The sequence below is a fragment of the Epinephelus lanceolatus genome, chromosome 5 (assembly GCF_041903045.1).
Source record: "Epinephelus lanceolatus isolate andai-2023 chromosome 5, ASM4190304v1, whole genome shotgun sequence".
Taxonomy (NCBI): Eukaryota; Metazoa; Chordata; class Actinopteri; order Perciformes; family Serranidae; genus Epinephelus; species Epinephelus lanceolatus.
This window is the reverse complement of record NC_135738.1, coordinates 13,841,560-13,869,484: the sequence shown is the minus strand read 5'-3', so window position 1 is coordinate 13,869,484 and position 27,925 is coordinate 13,841,560. Positions and strand designations below refer to the sequence as shown.

The 27,925-nt window shown below is 40.9% G+C and overlaps 1 protein-coding gene across 8 annotated transcripts in view; it reads left to right on the top strand.

Moving 5' to 3' along the window:
• The window catches only part of ppip5k1b (diphosphoinositol pentakisphosphate kinase 1b), an 80,290-nt gene extending 54,809 nt beyond the window's left edge, over positions 1 to 25,481 (top strand). For 3 of the 8 annotated variants that reach the window (XM_078167737.1, XM_078167735.1, XM_078167736.1), the window contains 5 exons: positions 1,202 to 1,351; positions 5,142 to 5,204; positions 15,392 to 15,529; positions 18,036 to 18,149; positions 21,743 to 25,481. In XM_078167737.1, the coding sequence (XP_078023863.1) occupies positions 1,202 to 1,351; positions 5,142 to 5,204; positions 15,392 to 15,529; positions 18,036 to 18,149; positions 21,743 to 21,834 (557 nt within the window). In that variant the 3' untranslated portion in view covers positions 21,835 to 25,481. Of the gene's footprint in view, positions 1 to 1,201; positions 1,352 to 5,141; positions 5,205 to 9,989; positions 10,176 to 15,391; positions 15,530 to 18,035; positions 18,150 to 21,742 lie in introns of those variants that run through there. The other 5 variants (XM_033635148.2, XM_078167739.1, XM_033635149.2 and 2 more) reach the window with 4 other exon arrangements.
• Positions 25,482 to 27,925: the final 2,444 nt, after the last annotated feature.

Sequence of the window (27,925 nt, the reverse complement as noted above, 5' to 3'; positions counted from 1 at the left end):
TGTTCTCTGTTCACACACTCCTGGCCTTGTTTACACACATGCACACATACACATGCACAAATCTTAAACATATGGTTACTGTTGTGAAAACCTTGTAGTTTGCATGTCATCGTTTACAGGAACAAATTGTCCAGGACACAATTTGTGTTTATCTTAAACCCTTCTTTGAAACGGATTTTTTTTTCCCCCATTACTGATGCACCGATTTTGAAATTCTGGGCTGATATCGATGTTTAAAATGACAATTTGGCCATTGGATACCGATACCAATGTTTTTATATTGTTGTTTATTTATTCTCGCCAGGGAAACAAATAAATCTACACTATAAAAAATAACTGAACTGTTATGAAGTAATTCAGCCCTCCATGCTACGGCTGTAAAAGCTCTCACGTCATGAGTGCGAGGGACAGACAACAAATTTAGCATCTTTGATAGAAGAGAGCGAACTGAAGAATAGGGGTGAAGTAGTTCAGCTACATAACAGGGATCCTGACTGTGAAATGCCCTGGATCCTAAACTCAACAGGGAGCCAATGAAGGGATTTTAGGACAGGGGTAAACCAGTCAGCTGTTAGATCCAGTAGCCGGCTGCTCAGAGCTAACGCTAACTAGCCCTTCTCCTGCTGATTTGAACACAGATTTGTTGTTCACAAAGTAGAAATATCAGGGAAACAATATGGTTCATCAACTGATGCGACAGTAGTGAGTTTACTGTGTCCTTTTGTCCCAAAGGGGAAGATTTCTGTCCCCAAGATATCGGGATGACAGCTGCTACTAGCCATCTCGTCACAAAACAATGAGATTTGCCAAACAGTCGTTCTATTCTCCTTGTAATTAATTTAAGTTTGTGGCTGTTAATCTCGAGCCTTGCTTTTAAGCCTGAACAAAACCGATGTGATACAGCAGAAAAACATCAATGAGTGTCATCTTATTTGCCACTAGGCCGATGGCGGTCAACAAAGCGAATATTGGCCGATAAATTGGTGCATCCCTATTTTTCGTAACTGTGAGTGAAGAGATGAAAATCACCAAACTGTAGTTACAGGGTTTTCACACAGTTGTCCAACCTTTGAAATGTACACACACTAATGCCAAAATCTCCCCGTGGCGTCAGTGTGTTTTTAATAATGGCATGACGTGTAGTAAAAACCAGCACTCACCCTGCACACCTCCCCTTCCTTCCTGGCTCCTCATCACACAGGGTCACTTTGCTCTGGCCTCTTCAGCGCCTCCGCCCTCGGGGTTTCCTGTAGCGCCCCCAACTTGCGGGACTACGTCCGCACGCACCACCACCTCCACCGAAAACCACCCCTGTCCCCCGGCAGTCTGCCGTGCAAGATTGGAATGTTCGGTACGTTCCCATCACCACCTGTCCTCCTCCACAAGACGGGTCTTTTCATCTCTATCTTTTTTTTTTCTTTTTTTTTGGAGAAGGACTCCAAACTGTCTCTCTGGCTTTACAATATCTTCTTTTTTCCTACTTTTTGCTTCTTAAGCTTCAAATTTTTGGGACATGCAGTATTGTCTCTCTTTTTTTTTCTTTTTTTTTTTAAAAATGCTATGCTTTCTTTTGCTCCCTTTCCAAAACAAACCAGCAATTTCAGTCTGTTGCATCACATTTCCTGAGTGATTTCCTTCGCAGTGTGCATGATAAGGGCACTGATTAGACGACAGAGTGGTCAGCTGTGCAGCACATGCTGAGCTTGCAACCTCACGTTGGACTGTGTGATGTACCGCAGCTATCGGTGATCAATGCTCTCCCAGATCAGCATGTCCGCTCACTGATCACGCACCTGTCTGCTTGGGTTTAAATGTGTTCAAATATTCTGTCTGTGCATGTTGTTTTGCAGTGCGCACCGTTTCCGTTCTCAGGGAATTTAATTTCATAATCCACAGTAAAGTAGTTTTTGTGTCTGGAAGCCAGACGTCTGGCTTTCATCATTAATCACAATTCACAGTAATCCTTACATTAAGAAACTCAGCCTGTTATTTGGAACAAATATACTTTTCAAGACCCAATAATCCACCTTTAAATAATCCCCAGTCTCCCTCCCCACCCTTTCCCCTCAGTCTCATGTTGGTAATGATGAGAACAAGCAAGCTGTTAACACCAACACCAGGGGTCCTTATAGCAGGTTTAACTATCCCAGATATATGGATTGGATATCAGTCTCTTGGTCATAGCTGTTTTTGTTACACATGTTTGTGTAGTGCTCTCCAAAGATAACGTGTCGCATCCTCAGGTTAAACCGGCAGCAGATAATTTTACTAGCCAATTATGTGGATGCATATGGATCTGCAGAAGCTGCAGGGATATTTTTTCCCACTGTGGATTTAAATGCAGGAAACTGAGCTGTTCAGTTTATCCACCGGGTGTCACTCTGACTGCAAGGCTGCTCACTGCCAGGAGCAAACAGTTGCTTTCCTCTCTCAGTTCTGTTACATCATGTTATGCTCTCTGAAAGGCAGGTGAGGGTTTGGATTGACGTCAGTGCTGTTCATTTAAGGGAAGCGAGGACTGCATCAGGACAAGGTATTATTCGTTTTACGGGAAATGTGAGAGGGAGTGTACTGGTTTGAATTCAGACCTTTGAATGACCTGCAGTCTTTGTGAGGAGTTTACTTTTATCGTCTCATGTTCCCCCACAGCCCTATCAAATGAGATCAAGTAGGACTGAGTTCTTTTGAGTTCATTTTAAACACATTTTAACAATATTCATTATATAATAACTTTAATTTATATAGCCCCTTTCAAACCCAAGGTCACTTTTTTCTATTTAAGATTTTTTTTGGGGCATTTTTAAGCCTTTAATTGATAGGACAGATGAGCGTGAGGGGGGGAGAGAGAGAGGGAGTGACATGCAGCAAAGGGCCACAGACTGGAGTCGAGCCCGGGCCGCTGCGGCAACAGCCTTGTACATGGGGCGCCTGCTCTGCCACTAAGCCACCGTCGCCCCAACCCAAGGTCACTTTAATACAATACATAGTAATGAAACAATAGCACCAACAGAACAGTAGTATATAAAGTGGATATTCTTACAATTGCTCAATGATCCTTGAAAAGAGACCAACCTTAAATGTTAGTGGGTTGTTTTTGTCATTAGTTTCTATTATTTATCGGATCATTTCATCCATATATTCATTACTTAAAAGTGGCTATAATCAATATTTTGATATTCACAATGCATCTCATGACCACTTTGATGTGAAAGGGATCACTTTTAGTGATGAACCATAAACTGGATGTAAAGATGGATGACACAACAGCTTTGCAAAAGTGAAGCCAAAACATCTCAAATGGCCCCCTGGTGGCTGGCTGCAGTCATAGAACACAATCCCTGCTCTCTCCATGTAAGTGGACGGGACAAGGGTTAAACTAAACAATGAAATTATGCTTCAAAGACATTTTTTCCAAAGATTTTTTTTTTTCTGTTCATTTTAGGCACAGTAATACTTCAGTTAGTAGTCCGGGCTATTATTTGCTTAAATCACTGAACTCAAGAGGCCTATATTTAGGACAGGCCTTTAATTCCTTTTACAAAAAACTGTTGATCAGCAAAGAGGGGAAATCAGATCCAATTATTATCTGAACCAGTATGAATATTAATTGTATAAAAATAGACTTTGAATAACATGTTATGTGTTAGGTTATGACACAGTGTACCGACACAACACCACTTCATTCTTTTAAAACAATACTCACAACTTGAATTCATTTTTATGAAAAACACTTGATTCATTGAGCGGTGGACACTAAAGAAATATAAAATAACTTACCAAATAATCGAGGCATGGACACATATTCTGACTTTGAGACAGCTTCTGGGAAAGAGAGTCATCACTTGTTTTTTCATCATGCAGGTAAATCTGAATGAATTATTCTCTTGTGCTCATGGTTTTAGTAAAATGAAATTTTAGTTTACGATGTGTAGCATCTCTATATTGACCAAAGTTTTAACATTTATACATTTATAAATGTATGCTCAAACTAAACGGCTAACTAACGTTGGCCCAAGTGGGTAGCCAACAACCTGGTTTTATACATCCAAAGAACTTCTATTAAAAAAAAAACTGCTTGGCAACCAGAGAAGGCGTCTAATTGAGACAGACCTTTATTTTATTTATCAAAATGTGTAGCTGCACCGGTCTGGTAAAAGAGACTGGGCGTTTAACTGGGACTATTCTTTTAATTGGAGTTTTCCAGTAGTCCTTAGATCCTTTTTTTAAAAAACCCATGCACATGTGGACTAGATCTATGTGATGAACCTGCAAAGATTTATCACCCGACTGCAGTTCCACTCAATTTATCGAGCATTATAATGTCTTTAGTGGATTGTTTTTCTGTTTTGCTTCACTCTCATTGGTCTGTCGTTCTTGGCCATTGCAGGAAGCTTTTTTTTCCAGCAAAACAGCTCTACAAACCAGCTATAGACTACATGCTCTGCACCAAACACCAGACAGACACAGTTAGACTAGCTGGTGAACACAGTAAAGCATTTAGCAGCTAAAGAGCCAGATATTTCACTCAGGAGCTGGTGGAGACCAAAAACAGAGTTAAAAGAGTGACTATTGGGCTATTTGTATGGATTAAAAAAAACAAACAAAAAAAGTTAGTGAGATTTAGGGGTACAAGTAGCCAGATTTCAGTTTCCAGTTTTTATGATAAGCTAAGCTAACATATTTACCGTACAGACAGGAGAGTGATATCAGTCTTCTCGTCTCACTGTTGGCAAGAAAGCAAATCAGTGTGTTTCCCAAAATGTTGAACTAGTCCACAGCCAAGGTAAGGGCAGAAAAAGGTAGGATTCACAGATTGTTTCCTGTCACAGTTTCATGTTCTTTGGATCACAGTCTAGCATCACTCCTCCTGCATGTTTACTCTTCAGCCAGACTGTCCATCATGTACTCCTTCCACTCCACGGCCTCTCCACTCACTACCTCCTCCTTGTTTATTCAGAGATGACTCTCATTTTCACGCATGTTGGTTGGCAGACAGATGTTGATGAATCGACGGGCCAACTCTATCTCTCATTCTGTTTTCTCTCCTCTTTTTTTCCTCATGATTAAAACATCAGTGGCAAACAGGCAGACACAGGTACCAGCAGTCCCAGTAATACCAGTTACCTTTCTTATCTCCTCAGAGCTGTTCTCTATGCCGCCAGTAAAGAGATTTTCTGTGTCGTTTGCCAGGCATCCGACTAATGGTATGTCTGCTTTTATTCAAGTTTATTTCATCGACGCTCCTCCAGTTTTTCTTATCTTGCATGATCTATATTGTGGGAAAACATTTCTTTTGTTTTCTTTTTTTGGCGTTAATTACATTAAACGTCTTCAAGATTACAACAAAACAAAATTTTTAAGAGCTTCTGTTTCACGGCACACCCTCGGTGTTTGTTGTATCTTGTGTTGTTTTTGGCCCTCACCTCTAACACCACCTGCTCTGCCTGCACTTGTTTCACCTCTCTGATCCTGCTGTATCCTCACAGGATGGATGTGTGTGGCATATATCTCCTGCCTCAGATATATGTCCATGTGCAGATAATCTGTGCACACGTCACAATATATCCTCACCTTCACTTTTTTTTTGCTAATTTCAAATAATTTATTCTGTTAAACTCTTAATTTGGGCTGTAAAAATAAACTGACAGCATCACTGATTGATGAGGTCAGAAATATTGCACTTATGACCAAACTCAACAGTGATGTCACGGTGTACTGACTCACCATGGTGTGCACTTCTGCATCACTGCAGCAAGATGGAAGTTAAGCCAGAAGACGTCAGCAAAGACAAAAGTCTCAGGGGGTGTAACACTGAGTCGCTCTTCAACATGTCAGTGAGGAGCTTCTCACAAAATCACACAGATAAGATGCTCAGTTGTGTGATTTTGTTTCTTCATTCATTTGTTGGGTTGCAGCTTTGTAGCTACGCACCCAACGAAAGGACAAAACAAGGGAGTGGTGAAGACATGGGATGATATGAAAGTTTCACGTCATGACTATCCTGGCCAAAATAATTGCGAATCACAATATAATAGTCATCAAAATATGCTTAAAGGTCTTTTTAAAATGGCACTAAAACATACTGGAGTCACTTTACCTCTACATTTTGTTAAGTGTTAAGCCATAAATTAAAAGACTTATTTTCCTTTTTGTTCTTTTACTGTGATTTTAGGATAATGGCGTCATAGCTTTCAATGTGAAATATGCCAAATTTTCATATTCATCAATCTATTTCCAGTTTGGGAGTTTAGATTTTTTAATAATATTTGTTTTCATTGATTTCTCAGTAAACTATTTTTTTGTTGACAGGAAGGCAATCCAGACACTCCGAAAAAAATATAGAAAAATGAAGAAGGAAATATTGAAAAGCCTTTATTGTAGCGGCTAAATCATCAATAGAACCGACATGTTTCGACCACTGCAGCTCTTTGTGAAGGCTTTCAAAATGGCCCCACCAAGAGAAACATGTTGGCTCTTTTAATGATTTAGCCACTACAGTAAAGGCTTTATAATATTTCCATCCTTGTTTTTCTACATTTTTTTGAGTGCCTGGATTGCCTTCCTGTCGATCTTGTTGTTTCCTGTTCTTCAGGTGCACCCCACACAAGGTTTTGATCTATGTTTGTATATACATAGCAACTAATCGCCTCTTTCTTTTTCTAAACCATTTTTGTATCCAGAAAATTTGTTTCATTTGCAATTTCATTTATTGCTATTTTACAAGCAACTCTTACTCCTTTAATTTAGGATGTACCAGTAATTTCATAGAGCCGAAACAGTTAGTTGATCAACAAGTAGTCTATCGACAAAAAATGTTTTTGATAATTGGTTAATCATTTTACTAATTTTTTAAGCATAAATGCCCAAAACACTCTGGTTTCAGCTTCCCTGATGTGCTTTTCTCTGTTTTATGTTATTGTCAATGAATATCTATGAGTTTTGGACTATTGGTCGGACAAAACAAGACCTTTGAAGTCATTGCCTTTGACTCTAGGACCTTTTCCATAGAAAAAATTATGTATTAATTAATAATGGTTGCAGCCTGATAATACAAAGATCCTTCTTGTCTTTCTTAATAAAATTTTGTTTATTTGTGTTTATTTTGCTTGTTGGTTGACACAGTCATTCACTGGTAAGGCCAAGCTGTGGGTACCAACTGTGAGCAAGAAAGGTTCATCAGCATCAACAGCTACATTTTGCTGCTTTCATCCCCGGTCTCTCTCTGTTTGTGAAAAGTTGTATTCAGTGTCTTTGATTCAGTCACTGGTGAGCAGCAGACTGACTCAATGAGAAGTCTTTTGGAAACAACAGCTGTTATGAATTAATGAGAGTTACTCCCCTGTTCTTGTTTTCTGTAAGGTATTTCTTATCATTGTTAAAGCTGCCGTATGATGAAATCCGCTCTTTACTTTATTGAAATGTGTTTTGAGGCAGGTTTGTATCACCACTGTGTTTGAGGAGACTCTTACAGACTAAAAGGGGCAAAGTAAACATCACAGCACAGCGCAGAATTAAATACAAGTCATGTAAGGTTATTTTGGCTGAATGGTATTAAGGATTTAGATCACTGGCTCAGAAATAGCCCAGCGTGTGTTGGCAGCCTGATTAGTGTGGTCTGAACTTTAGCAGGAGTAGCATGTTGTCTGAGCACCAGGATCAGCTGACGTGTTGATTCAGGAAGACAAGCAGAGTCAATGTAATTCAGAAATCTGATATTATGATGACAAGTGTTTGGATAAACCACTGGTAACCACAGTGGTAAGTGTTTGAGCCTGTGTATACATGTGTTTGGATTTGGCTTAGTACCTGGTACTTAAGTTTACGACCTTAGGACAATGATACTCAACTCATGGCCCATAAACCAAATGTGGCTTGAGACAGGGTGCAGGGTGGGCCAGCAACCATTTTCTTTCCTTTTTTTTTAATTTTTTTTTTTACTTTGAATTTAAATAAGGTGCCAGAGTGCATTAAAAATAAATATAAATATTGCTTATTTTTAAAAAAAGAAGTGCCAGTTTAGTTCCGAATGTCCTCAAATTCTAGAAACACCCCTGAGGACACCTGACCAGGTTCACACTGGATGTGGAAATGATTTTGCGTGGAGCGCTCGCTGCTTGCTTTTGGCGCCCATGTTAACTGATTGGGCTGTTCACACTTAATGCAGCGCACTCTTTCCCTAACACAGTGTTAGAGTGCTTTCACACCTGCCCTGTTTGGTTTGGTTCAATTCAACTCAAGTTTGTTTGCCCCTAAGCGTGGCTCGTTTGGGCAGGTGTGAACACAGCAATCACACTCAGGTGCGCACCAAAACAACCGGACTTAGACCTTCTTGAAGAGGTGGTCTTGGTCCGTTTACAAACGAACTCTGGTGCCGTTCATTTGTGGTGAAAAAGTGTTCCGACCTGGATCTGAACCAACTCCAGTCACATGGCACATTGTCTGGGTTAAACATGAGCAGGTTACAGTCCTGGAGGATTATTAATGTGCACCTCCTCCTGTACTGCCTTAATATGCACATTCAGCACATCCAATGCATCAAAACATTGTTTTCTAGTTGGAGCCGTGCCTCGTTTTCAAACTGTATGGTTTGACTAAAATGAACAATGACAGCAATATAGTCCACGATGAGCAGCGCTAAAATCAACTTGCGTAGTTGTCCCTCCATTGTGACATTAGAAAGTGTCACATTTATCTTGCAAGTGTACTCTTCTTCAACGTTTAGTTTACTTCCTGGATTTTTCCCACATGGAAATTCTGACCAATCAAGAGCAGCTTTCTCACACAAGACATTTGATCTGGTCCGCTTGTAAATGCTGCCACGAGAACATTCAACTCTAGGCAATTATACAACTTTGTAACAAAACTAGTCCCTGATTCAGACCAAAGCAAGACAACTCTAGGTCTGAAAGCATCCTTAGAAACTGACTTGTGAAAAAAGTTGAGCATTTAGCAGCTAAAGTGCCTTACATGTCACTCAGGAGTTGGTGGAGACCAAAAACAGAGCAAAAAGAGAGTGAATGTTGGACTTATATTCATCAGATGGCCCGAAACATGACTCCAAATCAATGCTGACATTTCTTTATAACTGCTCGATGTGTGAATAAGCAACTGTTTGCTAACAAGATTACTGCGTCAACTTAAAAGGCAATGTTGTTGACAGCTTGTTTCTGCTGCCCCTACGTGGCCAAAAACATTAGGTTTGAGGGGCCTGGTACTTCAGGTGATAATGTGCTCATGTGGTGCGTACAGTATTAACAAATTAATAAGCAATAAATTAGCACAAACTTACATGGTGAGGAACATGATGAACCTGTAGACTTTGGGCCTCCTGAGAGAATTTTGGTCTCCAGGGAAGTTCCCTAATTCGCACGGTTGGTAGTCCAGCTTTGTTAGGAAGTCATGGTCTGATGCTAGAAATCTCAAATAGACATTCTCCATTTCAGACAACGGTCACAGTGCATTTTTATCTCCATATGCAGAGTTGGTAATTGAATTTATTCTCTGGACTGTTTTTGATGTTGGTGTGCTTGAACAGTTTTATTGGTTTCTCTAAGAGCCTCTGGTTCACATGTTTTGTGATTTTTTTTTTTTTTTGTGTTTTGTGTACATCTGTGTCTCTGATGAGTGTTCACTGATGCCTTTTAAACCTGTGATGCCACAGGTTATTGACTGGTTATTGATTCTTTATTTGACCTTGGGTTATTTTTTGTTTGAACTTTGCTTTGAAATGGAAATGGAGGGATTGTATCAGTTGTTTTTGGTTGGTTTTGTTCAGGCATAATTGGTCAGCTTCAGGCATAACTAGAAGGTCAAGGCAAGTATTGATCAAATGAAGTCAGACTGAAACTGAATGAACCTTTTGTGATGAATTACTCTGCTCTACAAACACAGTCCATCATCCTGAAGCCACACCGGTCTTTTAGTTCACTCCTCCTGCTCCTTTTCCTGCTGCTCCACTGTACTTTCTCTTCTTCTCTCCCTGCTCTCAGAGCCCTCTGACGAGCTCCACGTAGTCCAGCAGCTGGGGGGGCTTCCCACTAAGTTGGCCCTGCAGGGGTTTGCCCCTCTGGCTGTGGATGGGGCCGTAGCCCACCACCTGCGCCACTGTCCCTACCACCTCCGCCTCCTCAAGAGCTGGCTGATGTCTGGTCAGGAGCTCCCAGAATCCCTCCAGGGTCAGCCTCGGTAGACCGCTCTCACTTCCGGTCGCCTCCTACCTCTTGTACTGTATACACAGCGTTGGGGCAAGTAGGATGCTGTGAATGCAAGTTGAGCTTTGCATCTACTATGGCTCAGTGCTTCACTGTTCTGGTGTCCCACCTGTTCATTTATCCTTTTTCCTTTGCTCTCACATTTGCAGCCCTGCTCCATTTCATGAAAACATGTTCCTTTTTTTTTGTCATTTTGCATGTCTGAGGGCACAACATGTGCTTTGAAAGCAAGAAATGTCCTTTTTCTTCTGTATACAGCACTTAAAGTCACAGTGAAACTGCAGTTAACCTTTATCTTCAGTAATATAACCTTTTTTTGATCGAACCTGAATATGTGGGTAGGTTTTAGTTGGGAGAGAGATTTGATCAGCAATGGCCCCTTCACTACTTGCTATACCCCTACTTCTTGCACCCATCTTTGAACCTGGTCTTCATTGTGATCTCAACTACACACCTGTATAGTTTCATGACTTCATATTGCACGATTGCAACGCCACAGACAGACATGACACACATTAACCGCCTGGAAAGCGCGAGTTTGGGCGCTGGGCACTACTCTGTGCCAACTTTAAAGGGCGCAGAGGCAGGTTGCGACTGTGGTTGCTAAGTGACCATAACTAGCACTGTATCATAGCCTACTTAGTGCTGAGCCTACTTAGTATCGTAGCCTAGCTAGTCATCCAAAACTACATTTTATTGGATACATTTACGTAAACGTTCAGGATGAATCATCAAACATATGCAGTTTTATGGTAAGGGAGGACACACATTTTTTTCTTTGGAAACATATTTTGCATAACAAGATTTAACTGAACATTTGACACAAGGACGCAGGATTAAGACTTTATTTCACTGTGTCTTTAAGTCTTAAAGTCTGTTTTCTCCTCAGTCCTTTCCTCGCACATGACTGGACACCTATTGTGCCATTTCTGGAACTTAAAAAAGCTGTAGTATAAAGCAGCAAACTTAAGGAGGACTGATTGCTCTATAAGCATGCTGGGTGGGGATTTAATGACCAGCCAAACAAACTCTTCTGTGGAAGAGTTTTAGGCTTGTCCAACTGCATTGTGAGCATGTTGTATCCTGAGGAGTGGTTATCGTGAAAATGCCCTCAAAACTGGGCATTTGTTCAATAATGAGCTCTGTCTGTTGAGAAGAGTCAGCTGCTGGTGGCAACAATTTAGCCTTTGCATTGGGAGGTCACGACTTGGCACCGCTGTGTCTTCCCAAGCACTCCCAAAATATGTTTCCTGGCCAGGTGGCAGATATTTGAGTGTCTGCTGAAAGATTTGGGTCATCATCTCATCCTTCATTTTAATTGGCTAATTAAACAGTGGCCTGTTCACAAACTGCTGATCTTGTAAAGTGTTTCTGGAGCACATCTTGGCGTGTTGTCACCTTAACGGAGCTGCGCAAGTATTCTTTTGCAGTCAGCAGAGAGGACTGTCTGTAATAAGTTACAGATGTGTTTATTTGCTTCGAGCAGATTAAAAATTTATAGCCTAATTTCTTTTTTAAACATCACTGTCCTTTCTTTTGTGTCCTACTGTGTTTACTTGTGTTGGTAGATGGTTGAGCGAATGGTGCAGTGTAGCATCAGTGTGTTCTGCTCCCACTGCATCTGATGTGTGAGCTGAATTTTATATCCATATGGAGAGGCTGCAGCAAAGATTGGGAGGAGGAGGAGGAGGAGGAAGATAAATGCCATCTTATGTAATTTTTATACAGTCCAACTAACAGCTCTATTAGACAGAGTACAGTAACGACAGAACAAGCAGATGCAGGGGGAGGATAAATGTCATGTAACAAACCTAAACTTGTGAAAATGCCATATACATCTTGAGCCACTGAAACACTTCCTGAGGCTTTGCAATAGAATTTAAAGCCAAGCAGGTTCATTTTCTTCTGTCATCAGAGCTTTGGCAGGAAAGCTCTTCATGTTGAACAGCGATTTTATTTTGGTGTAATGAATGAAGCTTCTTTGGCCAACATCCAATGTGGAATAATTAATGACAGAATACAGTCTAAAACTGATGTTAAAGCAGCTGTCTGTGATTTTTGCAGTCCTTTTTTTCTTCGTGTTCTGGTATAGATCAGATAATTGGTCAAAGGTCCTCAAAGAAATGTCATGTAGAGATGTCAAATGGAGTGACAGCAGGGGAAAAAAAGACCGCGAGTAGAGTTTTGATAACCCTAAAATGATTTATAACTTTCTTGATGTCCATAAAAGGTCTCCTGTTATGTTCTACACATAAATGATCCCATGGGATACATTAACTTTGAGTAACTCCACTAAAACTTAAAAATTATCAACAGGGGGAAAATTCATATCTTGGCCCCTCAAGGCCTCAAACGGTTCCCGTCCATTAAGTGCTGACTGCAGTTCGTTCCGCTCATGTCGTTTATTTTAGACAAGTTGTTTTAGAGAGTAGCCCTGGAAAAATCTGTAGTCATAGCACATTAGTCATGGAGAAATGCAAGGCTGAGCAGCATGTTCTCTGGGGATATAGATGTGCTGCTCCAACCTCCATCCATTCCCTTTTTTGTTTCGAGGTATCGCTTCATCACGGAGTTCTTTGTTGGGCTACACTGAATTACACCGCTTTGTATTTGCTGTAAGTTTGTGTGTAACAGTCAGCTTCCAACGGCACAGTTTGTGATCAGGAGTTTAGTCAGTAGCACAAACACATCATTGTTATTTTATGAAAGGAAAACATACAGTACATGGATTGATGAATATATCCATACAGATTTATGCTGCCCCCCAGAAAATCGGATAAAAGAAATTTAAAGCTGGAGTGTGGAACTTCTGTCTCCGCCCTCTCTCACTGTGAAAGGGGGGGAGAGAAATGCTTTTAATGTATGCCTTCAGATGAGCTCTTCACATCTCCCCCACCACAAGTCCCTTAGTGCCTCGATGCAGGTGACCACCTTGGCCAGAGCCATTATGTTCTCAGTTTGTCTGTCTGTACATATGCACGTACAAACATCCCATACTTGTGAATGCAATATCTCAAGAATGCCTCGATGGAATTTCTTTAAATTTGGCACAAACCCCCACTTGGACTGATTAGATCTAGGTTGTCAAAGGTCAAGGTCACTGTGACCTTGTTTGTCTCACTCGTGTGAATGTGATATCTCAAGAGCATTGTGAGGATTTTTATTTATTTATTTTTTTTTCAAATTTGGCACGAACTTTGACCTGTACTCAACGATGAACTGATTAGATTTTGGTGATCAAAGGTCAAGGTCACTGTTACCTTATCTGTCTCATTCTCATGAACATAATATATATCTCAAGCACAACTTGAGGGAATTTCTTCAGATTTGGCACAAACGTCCACTTGGACTTAATGATGAACTGATTAGAGTTAGGTGGTCAAAGTCACTGTGACTTTGCATTTGTCTCATTCTCGTGAACGTGGTATATCAAGAAGGCATCAAGGAAGTTTCTGCAAATTTGGCTCAAATGTCCGCTGGGACTCAAGAGCAAACTGATTCCAATTTGGTGGTAGAAGGTCAAAGGTCACTGTGAGTGCTGAGTTGTTTTGTTTTTTTTGTTTCTTTTAATCTTGAGCATCCACTCCAGAAAGTATTTTTGGATGCTTTTAAGGATTTTCTGCTAGATTTTTAGCTACTGCTCCTTCGCACAACTAAAAATCTACAGTTGATCAGTAAGGAGACTTCCTCTTTTATGTTGCCCACCTCATCATTAAGGTCACTACAAGTCCACTATGAGTCACTGTTTTGTTCAAGAACACTTTAGACAGCCAGATATTTGTTTTAATGTGGCTTGTTTTGCATTCCTGTGCTGTCTGCATTATTTGATATTGAACTCTACCAAAGGAAGATAGAGGGTGAAAACTTGTCCTGTACAAAAAAAAAACATATTTAGGGCCCAAGCACCCCACGGTGCGAGGACCCTATTGAAATTGAAGGAATTATTATTGGACCATGTAATTAGTAAAAATGCATACATTTTTTTACATGGTCTTTTCCCTGCTGATGGTCCAGTATTGCTGGCAACACCTCAAATCACTTTTGTCCACCCACTTCCCTTAAAGAAAATACATAAAGGTATCAGTAGGGCGAGTGTCGGTACCTTTAATGTATTGACTGAAATAACCCAGTAGTACCAAGTAGTACTGAAACTTTTCCAGTCAAACGATACCTGCATTCAATCCTTTGTGCATCCAGATCTAGAGAAAAATGAATTGGTATGGTTTTGCTTGAGACCAATTACAGCAAGTGTTCTCTGATTTAAAGTGACATGTGATTGGCCCACTACTGCAGCAGCTACAACCCATACAGTCTGTGATGGGGTGAAGCTGCTCATGATGTATTTGATGGAGCTTTTAATAAAAATATAAGTTCTCTCTTGGTATGGGTATCAGTTTAAAGGTACTGGTATCATGTTTTTTAACAATACCCAGCCCTGGGCATCAGCATGGAAGCTAAAGTTGATAGCCACGACTGACTGTATGCTAATGATCACTTGATAGATCATCTTATGAACCATCTGCTCATTAAGTGCACAAACACAGGTTTTTTTATGGGAAGTTTATGATGTCCAGTGAACACATTACACCAAAGGCACCGTCAATGTCCATACAAGTCATGTGCTTGACTTCAAAACATCCTACGTTTACTCTCTATGCCAACGTGTTTTTAGGTTAATGAATACTTTTTAATGTGGTTTGAATCAGAGTGAATTGATACACACGCTGTTCAGTTTATACAGCACATGACAATTTTCCAAACGATCAGAAAGTCCAGTTTTGGTTTATGTGGTCTGACTAACCAAAAAAGGAAATTAACACCAGCCATATAGCAGATTATGTTTGTTGACATTAATTTTGGCTGGTAAGTTTGTGCAGTGCTACTGTCGGAAGCCAGACAGTAGGTAAACTGTACCAGCCACTGTAGAACGTAACAAGCCACTAATTTTAGATCTTGCAGTAGCCTGAAAAAAAGTCTGTATGGCTTGTTAACAAATAAAAATGGCTGCTGAACTTTTGGGACCTGCTTGTCAACGTTTGGCTTCAACAGAATGAGCAAAACAACCAACATGCACAGAGAGCTGTAGTGTCACCACTCCTCCTCTTCCTCCTCTTCCATCTCCGTTGGATGGAGAAGTGGTACGACCGGCTGTGTTTCTGTCTCCCCTGTCTGTGCTGCAGGCTTTGAAGGCTGCTCCATGGTGCCCTCTATCTACCCACTGGAGACACTGCACAACTTGCTGTCACTGAAACAGGTGGACGAGTTTCTCAACAAGGTGTGCGAGAGCAGCAGCGAGGCCCACGCCAAGACCATGAAAGGTACGTCTGCATTCTGAAGCAGCAATAACCATTATGTAGCCTTTGTTTTGTTTTGTTCTCCACTGCTTATGAAGTGCAGACAAAAGCTTTGTTTGGGGAGAGAAAAGCAAATATTTTAAGCACATGAAGTATGCTATTAAAGGCTGTTAGGAGTCCAAGTCATTTTCATGCCAAGGCTCCGAGGCTGGAATTTATTTAATTTTGTGAAATGAGTAGAGAGGTAATTTTGCCAGTCCTGGCCAGGTTAGAAAAGTGTGATTACGTTATGAAAGCATTTGTAAAAATATATTTTTTCCTCTAAAAGGGAGCTGTTTTGCAAAACTAATGTGCTTTAAAACAAGTCATTTACACATCAAGTGCATTTCTGCAGGGTTTTTCTGATGTTAAATGTACTTCAGTCTTATTTGGACAGTGACACATTTGTTGGCTCTATATTCCAGCACATTGTTTTTAAAAAGAGTGATTATGAAGTTTAAGTGCTGACTTTCGTCTCTGTGAATGTTCACATCCAGACTGGTGACAATCAGCTCCCCAATTTTAGGACAATATGGACAGACAGGAGTCCTTCACATACACACAGAGAAACCCAAGTTTTTTAGGCTAAAATTTGGGATTCTCTGGACTGTACAACTCAGTCACCTGACCTCAATCCAACTTTTTATGTGATTCACTAATGAAGACCAGATTGGAGTTTTAAAAAAATCCTCAAAGCAAAGAAAGAAAGTAGAGGGGCTCTCGGAGAGCCTAGACCTCCACTGAAGCGAATTGCCCTATCTCACGATGTTAATGAAAGTGAGAAACTATTTCTGTATCTTCCCTGTTCTTCAAATACGCACTAAAATTTAAGGGCTTCTTCCTTGGCCCATGCTACACTCTTCCATCTATCCATCTATCCGTTTTAAACTGCTTATCCAAAGCAGGGTCGTTGGGGGAGCAGGCTGAGCAAAGAATCCCAGACGTCCCTCTCTCCAGCAACGCATTTCAGCTCCTCCTGGTGGATCCTGAGGTGTTCCCAGGCCAGACAAAATATATAATCCCTCCACCGTGCTCTCAGTCTGCTCTGGTGCCTCCTACCAGTGGCATGTGCCTGGAACACCTCCAATGGGAGGAACCCAGGAGGCATCCTGATCAGATGCCCGAACCACCTAAACTAGCCCCTTTGGATGCGAAGGAGCAGCAGCTATTCTGAGCTTCCTTCGAATGGCCGAGCTCCTCACCCTATCTCTAAGGTTGAGCCCGATCACTCCTCTGAGGAAACTCATTTTGGCTGATTGTATCTGCGACCTTATTCTTTTGGTCATTACCCAAAGCACATGACCATAGGTGAGGGTTGGGACATAGATGGATCAGTAAACCGAAAGCTTTCCCTTTTGGCTCAGCTCCCTCTTTACCACGACAGTCCGGCACAACGCCTGCATCACTGTAGACGCTTCGCCAAACTGCTGATCCATTTCACGCTCCAATCTACCCTTACTCGTGAACAAGACCCTAAGATACTTGAACTCCCTTGCTTGGGGCACCTATTTTCATGAAGATTGGACCAGTAGTTTTTTCATAATCCTGATATCAAAAACTAACCCTAACCCCCCCAATTATAAAACAGTGCGTAGGATCCATACTAAAAATGTACGTACAGGCAAAAAGCCAAATACGGCGTGCGCCAAATGTATTCGACAATGTCTACAATCACACTTCCACCTCACCATCTGCATCCCTAATTTTTCATCTCCAAATGTTCATAAGCGTGGGTGAAAGTTTCTCCCATCAAGTGTGTTTTCGGAAATCACAGCTTTTCCATGGGAAGTGGTGTACGCCTCTTTCAGGCCTCGTTTTATGCGTACACAGTGTTTAAAAATGAGACCCCTGGTGACTGTGAGCCAAGCTCTATTAATACACTGTCAGTACTGTTGATGTCTTTAGCAGTGTACTGCTAACCGCCACTGTTTCAGCTCAGGCACCTCCATGTGTTTTTGTGACATCTGTGGTGAGAGCTGTGTACAATTCCAGCCCAGACTATGAGTGTTGCTAATTGCATAGTGAAAAATAATTTGTGTATTCGCCCCGTGTTTTGGACCCAATAATGACTTCTTCCTTGGCTCATGCTACACACTTTCACCAAATTTCATGAAGATCAGGCCAGCAGTTTTTCTACTGACAAACACACAAACCGAGCCAAATACATGATCATCTTGGCAGAGCTAATGAATGACAAAGCGTCATGAATATGTGTGGGTCGTGGATTAGAGTCCTTGATTGCCAAGTATTTGCAACCAAATATTAAATATGATGACTGTTATTTTAACTTGTCTGATTACCTTCTGACGCCTAAAACTGGGGAGTATTTGCAAAAAGGGGCTACAGATTCTACATTCTGGTGTCTGATGTGGATGTAAACACACACATTAACCAGGGTAGAGCCAACTCACAAAAGGTCTTGAAATATTTAGCTACAGCTGACATTTGTTAACTGATCTTAATGTGTTTTTTTCCCCTGTTTTGGCTCCAGTGCTCTCCAGCCTGTTTGACTCCCAGAGCCAGACGTCTCTGTACAGCCCTCAGCAGCCTCTGTCCTCCTCTGGATCTGAAACATCTCTTCGACCGCCAAGCCAGCCTCTGTGGCGTAAGTCTATTAAATTATATTATGGCATTATTGTAGGCCCACTTTTATGTCTTCTGATAGATGTTAATATTGTAATGGGGATTAAGACTAGGAATATCCCAGCTATATCAAGCAATGAAAGGAAGTAATGTTGTGTTTTATCGAATACATTTGATCTATATACACAGCGTTATGTGTTTTTGTGGATTCTATTTAAAAGCATTTATTGTAAAATAGAAAAATAAGAGATTGATTGGAAGAACTGAGGTCTTAAAATTCCACTCTGGCTGGTAAAATCTAAATGTAGCTATCAAGAATGACTCTAAGTGGTCAAAATCATTTTTCATTTACAAACTGCAGCCACTGCTTCGCGGCTATCAGTTTCAGATTCTGCCTTGAACACGGCTTTTAATCCACAGACCTTCCTTTACAGCTCCAGTGTGTGAAAATGAGTAGCCGTATGAATGAGAAGCAGAGTGCACGCTCAGCAAAATCTGGTTATGATAAATAGGGCTTCCACACATTCAAGATGACCTTAACGTACTGCAGCTGGTGGCAGATCTGACCTGATGGGCTTCATTCATCTTCAGTGACCTTGTAGTTTCAGTTACTAACTGTATCATGACAGATCACACAGTCAGTCCTCACATCAGCTGAGAAAGCACATGTCCTTGAACCAAGCTCAGAACCAGGCCTGCTATCTGCTGCTTATTATCATTATTCATCAGTCTGTCCATATTTTTGTGAAAAAGAGGAAAAAAAGCTTTGCTCACAGCGTGTACTGCAGAGTTGTAGATGCTGGCAACCACAAGATATATCAGCAGAGAAAAAATAAATCACCAGTGTTTGTGGAAGTGAATTGCACACACAGACTATGAAAATATTATAAGTTAATTGCTGTCACTTTATTCATCGGGCCAATGAAACTGTACAGTCGGTCAGAAGGCTTTAAAATATAAAAACCAAAGCTGTTAACATGGCCAAGGCTTCGATCACACAGAAAGCGTTTTGCAGGCTGCATAACATGAGGTGCACCACACTGCCTTTTTTTGTTTTTTTAATTGAATGCCACTAGTAAAAAAAAAACAAAACACTTGCACCTTTTTATTGTTGCCAGGCAACCACCCCACCACCTCCTTAACCTAACTTTCCTGTGTAATCAATATAGAGTTTATTTTTATTTGGTTTATTTCACAGTAATCAGTATCTAGTTCCTAAAATGTTGAGGCAGAGGGTACTTGCTGTAGCTCTGGTTGAGGGTGAGAAGCTGTCAGCAAATAGTTTGTTGAGCACAGGGAAACAGAGATCTGTGTGGGTACATGAGACCCTAAAAAAGAGGATCACGGGGAGTACCACCAGTTGGTCCAGGAGCTTCACCTCCATGATGTCTGTTTCAGTTGCTGCACTGATAGGCTTGAGATTGAGGTAACTGCATTGTGCAAAGTTGTATAGCTCTGGGTATCCAGCAACCACTACCACCAGTTTCTCCTCCATTGTTTGCCAACTGTAAGCTTGTTGTCGTGACCACCACAGAAGGCCCACCTCTCAAACATCGGGTTGGACAATGGGGGAAAACAGCAGAGATGACATGGGGCACTTTTCTGCTCTGAGTTAAAGTTTTTCTCAACTTGAGGAGTTCAGAGCGCTCCTGCAAAAACGCCAGGCACATAGAGCGCAGAATGTCAGGTGCATATTAATAAAAGGCACCTCCAGCTGCTAAAGCGCTTTCTGTGTGATCCGGGCCTAATGGAAAATTATCAAAATTTGTACATCAAAATTTTTGTTTAAGTCAAATAAAAGATGCTTGATAAATTGTTTTGATAATTACTGCAGCCAATTTATGTTTCCCTGGGTAAGAGCACCTTGAAAATCACTAAAATGTGCATATTGAATAATAGGAATTATTATTATAGAATAGAATGTGTCTCCACATGTGATCAGATCAGATCTCACCTCCCCACTCACTGTGCAAATATTAACGTGTATCATGTCTGTTCACAAAGACCAAATGCATTTTGTTTTCAACTGATGGGAGGTTTGTCGTGCTGTGCACACGTCAGTACCAATTTAGCCTGTTAGTTTGGGGACAGACTGCAGGAGATTGTGGATGGCTTCAAGGAATTTTGGTGAATTTGGAAAGATATTCACAGATTCAACCTTCCCTAATCAATCCTCCGAGCTGACAGATAACACTGACACATTGAGGACGCATTGGCTGCATTTGCACCTGGACTTGGAGCTAGATCTCTGATTCCCTGTAAGTTCTATTTACTCCCCTGAGCTTGAATCGGGTCAGGCTCTTACAAATTTACTTGTGTTTGTTCTTCCTTTATGAAACTGGGAGTTCTAGTGCTACTGAGAGAGAAAGTGACGGCTGTAAGCGACTTGGTTGGCAGTGTTTCCCTCTGCCTCCCCAGCAGTGGGAGAGATTTGCGTAACATGCAGCTAAGAGCTGTGATCATCATATGTGTGCCACATCACTGTGGACTGCTGTGCACACTAGATGATCAGAGGGGTGCGGCAAGCTCTGCAGAACCTGTCGTAAGATGAGAAGAAGAAGAAATGGTGCGAGGAAACACGTTAGCCCTCAGCTTGTTATAAATGTTTTAATATCAAATATATTATTGATAAATGTATGTATATATATATATATATATATATATATATATATATTTATTTAACTTTTATTTTACTTTATTAATCCCTGAAGGGAAATTTAATAACTTAAATTAATTATTTTTACTCTGTTGTCATAGACACACAGGCCTGAAATACACACACATGCACAAACAGGGACTTGAACTGGCAACCCTCCAGTTCCCAACCCACGTCCCTATGGACTGACCTACTGCTGTCATAGTAGAAGTTAATGTTTTTAATCAGGCTCGGGTCCAAAACTGCTGCTGTGAGTCAGGCTCTGACAGAAACTGTACAGGTTCATGTAGGGCCAGGCCTGATTTTCTCGGGCCTGATCAGAGCTTTACTAAGAGGTGTCCAGTTACCATACAATCACCCAAGATGCATTTTAATACCAGGTGTAAACAGGGCCAAAGAAAGTCATTGAGAATATTTTTAGGTGTCAAAACGACTGTGAAACATTTTTAGTCAATCTATTGGAAAGACCTCCAGTAATGTCTCACTACATACAGGTTTAAAATGTCCTTAAATATTCATTACTTTATTGACTAATTAATAGGGAGAGAACATCATGTTAAAATGTGCTGAAAATGCTCTGAATTATTAAATACTGAGTTTATTCTGGTCAGATTACACATTGATTTGCACGTGGCTTGATTTATGAAACTCAAAAACACTGTTTCCATGAAGTTCTCCATGGCAACAGAAGCGGTAAGTAGATGACGCTGTTGCTTTCCTGTTTTTGTACCGAATCATTCCCCCGTCTTTGTTCACTCTGTGTCCCTCCACATGACGCAAACTCCGGAGCACATAGTACATGCTCAGAGTCTGAGTGGAGTGAGAGCTCACTGTGGTGAGAGAAAAATAAGATGGATACTTAATAGATTTTTTAGAAATGAAGGATTTAAGGTCGGAATTGTTAAGCAATCTGTCCAAAGTGCACTAACATCTGTGTTTGTTTTTTTTTTTTTTTAAAGATGGCAGTGTCCCCTCCAGTGCTGTATCCAGTGCAGGCCCCTCCTCTCCGACCACAGAGAGCTCTGGCCCAAACTTCAGCTTCAGTGAGTAGACGCTGTGTCTGGAAAAAAAACACAAGGACTTCTGGGTATCTAAGGGCACGATCTGAAGACCTCGGTTTGTTCATCTCTCCGTGTTTTCATTCATCTTTCCAACTGTCCCTCTGCTCACATTCACAAAAAGAAAACACTGGAAGAGATGCTGATCCTGGAAAGAGGCCGGCTCTGCCTCGAGTATTACAAACACTCAGACTGTAAATATAACCACTCAGACTGTTCCTGGACTCTCCACCTGCACACATGTGATCACACCTTCCACTGCTCCGTAAAAGAGAGAAAACACTGGACCTGCAACAGTTAAAAATCTCTCATCACCGTCGATCCTCCTCCCTCAGTTTGTCGACACATTCATAAACCATCTCAGACTGAGTAACAGAGCATCACGCCAACATTCAGACCAGTTGTGCCTTTAGTTTAATTTGGATGCTGCCTACGCTACAACAACAACAGTGCCTGTTTGTTTTTGTTTTTCTTTGTAGCCCAAATGCTGTTTTACAAAATATCTCACACACCAGCTGCCTCATCTCTGACATTAGACGTGTGCGGCTGAAATGCTTTACAGACTGTGAGTCAAAGTGTCAACCATCATTCATTTGAATTAGAATTTCATTGTTGTGCTGCAGCAGTGCGGCCCGCCAGTCACAGCCCACCATTACAAAAAAACAGGCTGTAGTTTCGACAGTCAGGTGTAATTTAGTGACATTTAAACACTTTGACTAACAGTTTGTTTAAGCAGCAAATGTCTGCACACAGGCTGACATTTAAAGCTGAAAGGAACATTATGGACATTATGGATTTCCTTACTGAGAGTCAAGATGAGATGATTAACACCACTCTTACATCTTTTCATTAAATATGAAGCTACAGCTGACAGCAGGTTAGCTTAGCTTAGCACACAGCCAGGAAATGGGCAAACATCGAGCCTGGTTGTGTCCAAAGGTAACAAAACAGCACCTCTAATTAACACGTTATAATTTTTAGTGTTTGTAATTCGCACAAAAGCTGAAGTATAAAGGCAGCCATTTGTGGTTTTATGAGCCGACTATTTCTTGTGCAGTATCTTCACAAATTTTCTAGGGCTGTCAATCAGTTAAAAGAAATTACCCCGTTAATTGCACAATTCGCTGTGATTAATCATGATTATACCTTTTTGTTCCTTCTTAAGACTGAAGCTTGCAATAATGGATATTTAAGTGTAAAATCTATTTAACTCAGTTAGTGCCAATGGCTGCAGCAAATGTTATTTCGTAGCTCAGCTGCCACAGGAAGTAAACGAAACACAGCAGTTTCAACTGTGTACATTTTTATTAAAGCATTAAATATTTCCAAAAAAATGCAAAAAATATTTTGTTGAGTTTGCAGCAGTAAGATTTTCATTTGTACGTCATGGAATTAAACAAAAGGGTTAAATCATGTTAATTATTGAGCTTATGAGGTGTTGCTAGGTAGATTTTGTTACCTCTGGAACAAAATGGACGCCCGAAAATGGCCCCTGTAATACACAAAGATGAACGTCATGCAGACATCAATCTTACACGTTAATGTCAGAAATTACAAACTAAATATTTTCAAAAATCTGGAGGGATGTCTTAGGGCTGGGTGATATAATGACTATGTACAATATATTGATATATTTTCAAGCAGGATCTAGATTTAGACAGTACCGTTTATATCGATACAGGGTCAAGCTACGTTTCAAAATGCTGATCTTCTGAAAAGCCATGCCAGTGTGCTTCTCTTCTCTCACACTCTCTGTTCTCCATCAACACTCACACAGAGCTGCTCCTCTGTTAAATCCATCTGTTAATTAGTCTACAGTGTGACATTGGTCTATATGTTGCACCTGCTACACTAAATCAGTCTGTGACATGGATGAAGTTACTGCAGTAGCACATGTGCAGGACAGCACTGCGCTGCTAGTTTGTGTGTGAGATGAATTATAGCACGTCGCTGTCCTATTGGTAGCTGTAGTCTATTTTGTGACATGGAGACAGCGCGACAACACAGATGTTTCATATTTAAGTCGTATATAATGTGGACAAAGTGTCTTTTGCTCCTTCCCTCCCTCGGCCTCTCTGTTGATGCTCTGTGCATAAATAAGGTTATCAGCCTGAATAAATGAAAATATTTAAATTATTTTCAGCACTAGATTCATTTGAAAGTCCAACAGATGGAAAACGACTTTTTAATTTCCCCACAAAGATTTTAAATTGTTTCAAACTACAATGGATTTAGACTTACTTGATACCTTTATACTCACGTTAGTTGTGTCCTGAGCTGCAAACCTTAAAACCTCTGTAGCTCCAGTGCTGTGTGCAAAAAGTTAACGTACAGCCCTGCTATTTATTTACATGTTGTGCAGCTGTATATTTTCCCATTTTGTGGAAAATGTAGAGATATATATATCGTGTATCGCCAGTCAGCCTGAAAATAGAGATATGAATTTTCATCCATATCGCCCAGCCCTAGCATGTATGATCATTTTAAAATACCTGCTACACTTCAGGTATGGTTTTTTTTTCAAAGGATCTTTACTTCAGTTTCATACAACCAAAATTACAAGACTCCATTTTGTTTTTAAAGTACAGGTGTTTGTATTGTGTAAAACTTGAGCCAGCTTTATCAATCTGTGTTAGTCTTTTTGATGGTCTCCTGCTTTTAAATAGAAACAGAATGTATCTGTAAATGTGCCTTTAAATGAATATTTAATAGAGTATTGTAGACACTGTGGGTTTCCTGCTGTATTTTTAATTACTTTTTCAATTTCAAACCAAAAATGATTTATAGAAAATCTGTGGTAAAGTTTTATTTTTCGGATTAAAGGGTAGAACCACTCGATAAAGTAAATAGTATAATTGTACTTTTACATAATGAAAACTACCTGAGGTAATTCTCTGCTGTCACACCAAATTATATGTGTATTTTAAAATGACTCCAATGACTGTTTTAATGATCTGACGAGTGATGCTCAGGTCGACTGATGGAAATTGGTTTGACTGAACTGGGGGTCAATTCACTTTCAGTTATCTTGATGAGGAGTAAATTCAGCGGTGACTTTAAACTCCAAAGAAACACTTTAACACTTGCACCAAAACTTATAGAGTGTAAGCTCCTCCATAAAACAACAACTTATAGGTTTATCACAGTGGAGCTCTGTGATCAGGGGCGTAACGTTCAGACAGCACCAACGTATAAACGGGAGAAATAAAACAGCTCCCTGCTCATTTCAAGCCAGTGAAACTGAAAATGAACGGACCCCCAAAACCTGGAAACATGTGCTGTAGAACAAAAAAGTATAAATATATATTTTAGTTATCATAGAAAGCTTTTTAGTTCATAGGTCTGAATAGGACGAATGATTTTTTTACCTGAAGGTGGGTCGAAGTAGGTGATTGTAGCTGTGTATTTATGTGATTATTTAATGTGTTATTTAATGTCAGCCAAAGAGGAAGAGGAGGAGGAGGAAGAGGTGTGTGTCTGTGTTTGGCTGCTGCAGAACAAAGTCAAGGTTTAATGTGTAAAAATGTGTAAAACATGTCTGTTGATCTGTGGAGGTTCAGGTGGAGCTGTACTGATGGAAAGTCAAGGAAGAGGAGGAAGAGGAGGAGGTTATAAAACAAATTAAACAGTGAAAACAGTGGTCAGTGTGTTCACATGTGTGTATGTGTGTGCGTGTGTGTGTGTGTGTGTGTGTTTATTAATGGCCCACAGTCCAGACTCATAAGCCTTTAACTGCTCCATAAACAAAGCTCCTTGTCAACACACTCCTCTCTCCTCTCTCCCTATCATCTCTTGTTTTCCTTCCTTGTTTCCTCCCTCAAGTTTTGTTTTGTCCTTCTGCTCTCTCTTCATCTTTCCTGTTTTCTTTCCCCTCCCCCTTTGCTTTCTTCCTCGCCTCTTCTCCTGTAAGTCCTCCTATCTTTTTACCTCATCACATTTTCCCCCCTTATCTCCTCATAGTTCCAACTCCTCTGTTTCCTCTCCTCACACGTGTCCTCTCCTTGTTTCCTCTCCTTTCCATGTCTCCTCTCCTCATTTCCACCCCTACCTCTGTCTTCTTTCCTTGTTTCCACTCCTGGTATCCACTTTTTTTTCTCCTTTCCATATCTCCTCCTCTTGTTTCCTCTCCCCTTCATGTCTCCTCTCCATGTTTTCTTTCCTTTCCATGTCATCTCTCCTTGTTTCCATTCCTTGTCTCCTCTTCCTGTTTACTCTCCATGTTTCCACTCCTAGTCTCCTCTCCTTGTTTTTCCTCCTTTGCATATCTCCTCTCCTTGTTTCCTCTCCTCTTATGTCTCCTCTCTGTATTTCCAATAGTTTCCTCTGTCTATCCTCTCTTTGTTTTCCTCCTTTCCGTATCTCCTTCTCTTGTTTCCTCTCCCCTCAGTGTCTCCTCTTTGTCTCCTCTCGTTGTTTCCTCTCTTAGTCTCCTCTCCTTGTTTCATCTCCCCTTAGTGTCTCCTCCCCTTGTTTCCTCACCTTGTCTTCTTGTCCTGTCTCCTCTCCTCTCTTATACTCCTCGTTTCCTTTCCTTTACATGTTTCTCGCCTACATGTGTCCTCTCCTTGTTTCCTCCTCTCCTCTGCCCTTTTCCACTTTCCTGGTGTCCTCTCCTTGTCTTTTTCTCCTTTCCATATCTCCTCTTCTTATTTCATCTCCCCTCCATGTCTCTTTCCCTAGTCTCCTCTGCTCTCATATCTCCTCTCCTTGTTTCCTCTCCCAGTCCTCTCTCATTTCCTCTCCTCTCCACATCTCCTTGTTTCATCTCTCCTCTTTGTTGATGTCTCCTCTCCTCTCATGTCTCCTCTTCATGTCTTTTCTCCTTGGTTTCTCTTTTCTCATGTCCTCTCTCCTTGTTTCCTCTTCATAGCTCCTTTCCTATCTTTGTCCCTTGTTGTTGTCTTCTCATCTCCTCCTCTCCCTGTTCCCCTCTTCTTCTCCTCCTCTTCTCCCCCCTCCTTTTTCATTACCTCACTCTATTTTCCTCTCTCCTCCTCCTCTGTCTCTTCTCGTCTCCCCCACTCGCCCTCCGTCTCCCTCCTCCTGTCTCCCACGTTCCTCTCCAAACAGCTTTTAAGAATAGTGATGACTCATGCCTCCTTCTATTGCTCCCATGTGTTGCCATGGCGACGCCCCCAGATGTAATTGACTCTTCCTGAGCGACGGGAGAGAGACGGACAGAAAGGGGGGTGGGGGGGGACAGATAGAGAGACGGGGGAGACAGAGAGAAAGAACGACAGAGACCGCCGACTCACCGGAAGCCAAAAGCTGATGTCATTCACTCTGTCTGGATGTTCTTTCTCTCTGGCTTTATTTCCTACATTCACACACACTTAAACACACAAATGTCCATTCATCCTGTCTCTATCTATCACACACACACACAGACACGTCTCTCCTGCTTCAACACAAACTCTACAGTAGTTACTTTCAGTCACAGAGCTCACAGACGAACACTGTTCTGCTGCAGGTAGTTCTGTGACCTTTATCAAGTCGTTCTCACTCCGATACTGGAAACAAAAAAATCATTAATGTTGTTGCCAACAAAAATGTTACAGCTCAGTCTTAAAAGATGTTGTCAAATACAAACTTCAGTGAGAAGTGTCAGTGGAGGTCTCTCAGGTTGACGACCCACTGATGCCCTTTCTGCCAGATGTGGTTTATGCTTTAAGTGGAAAAATAGAAAAAGTCGACCTTTATCTTGATGCATTTGAAGCTTGAATTCATTTCAAAGTTTTGTAGTGATTGTCAGAAAAAGAAAAAGTGATTTACAGGTGGGAAGTTTAGGCTCGACTAGCTGTTGATAAACATTTGGGGAGGAGATAATTATTATATTGTAGTTTTGTATGACGTCTGCCCCCAAGATTACAGATACAAACAAACACAAAGTCTTGTAAACTGTTGGAGAAAGTCGTAGGTTGCTTAATTACACAGTGTTTGCTAGAGTGCAAGCTACACCAGTGCTCAGAGGGGATGTATTCTGTAGGATTTGTTAAATTCTAGTAGGTCTTCATCAACAGAGAAACTGAAAAGTATCACATATCACAAATTTGCCTCAAGGAGCTTTACAATCTGTACACAGTA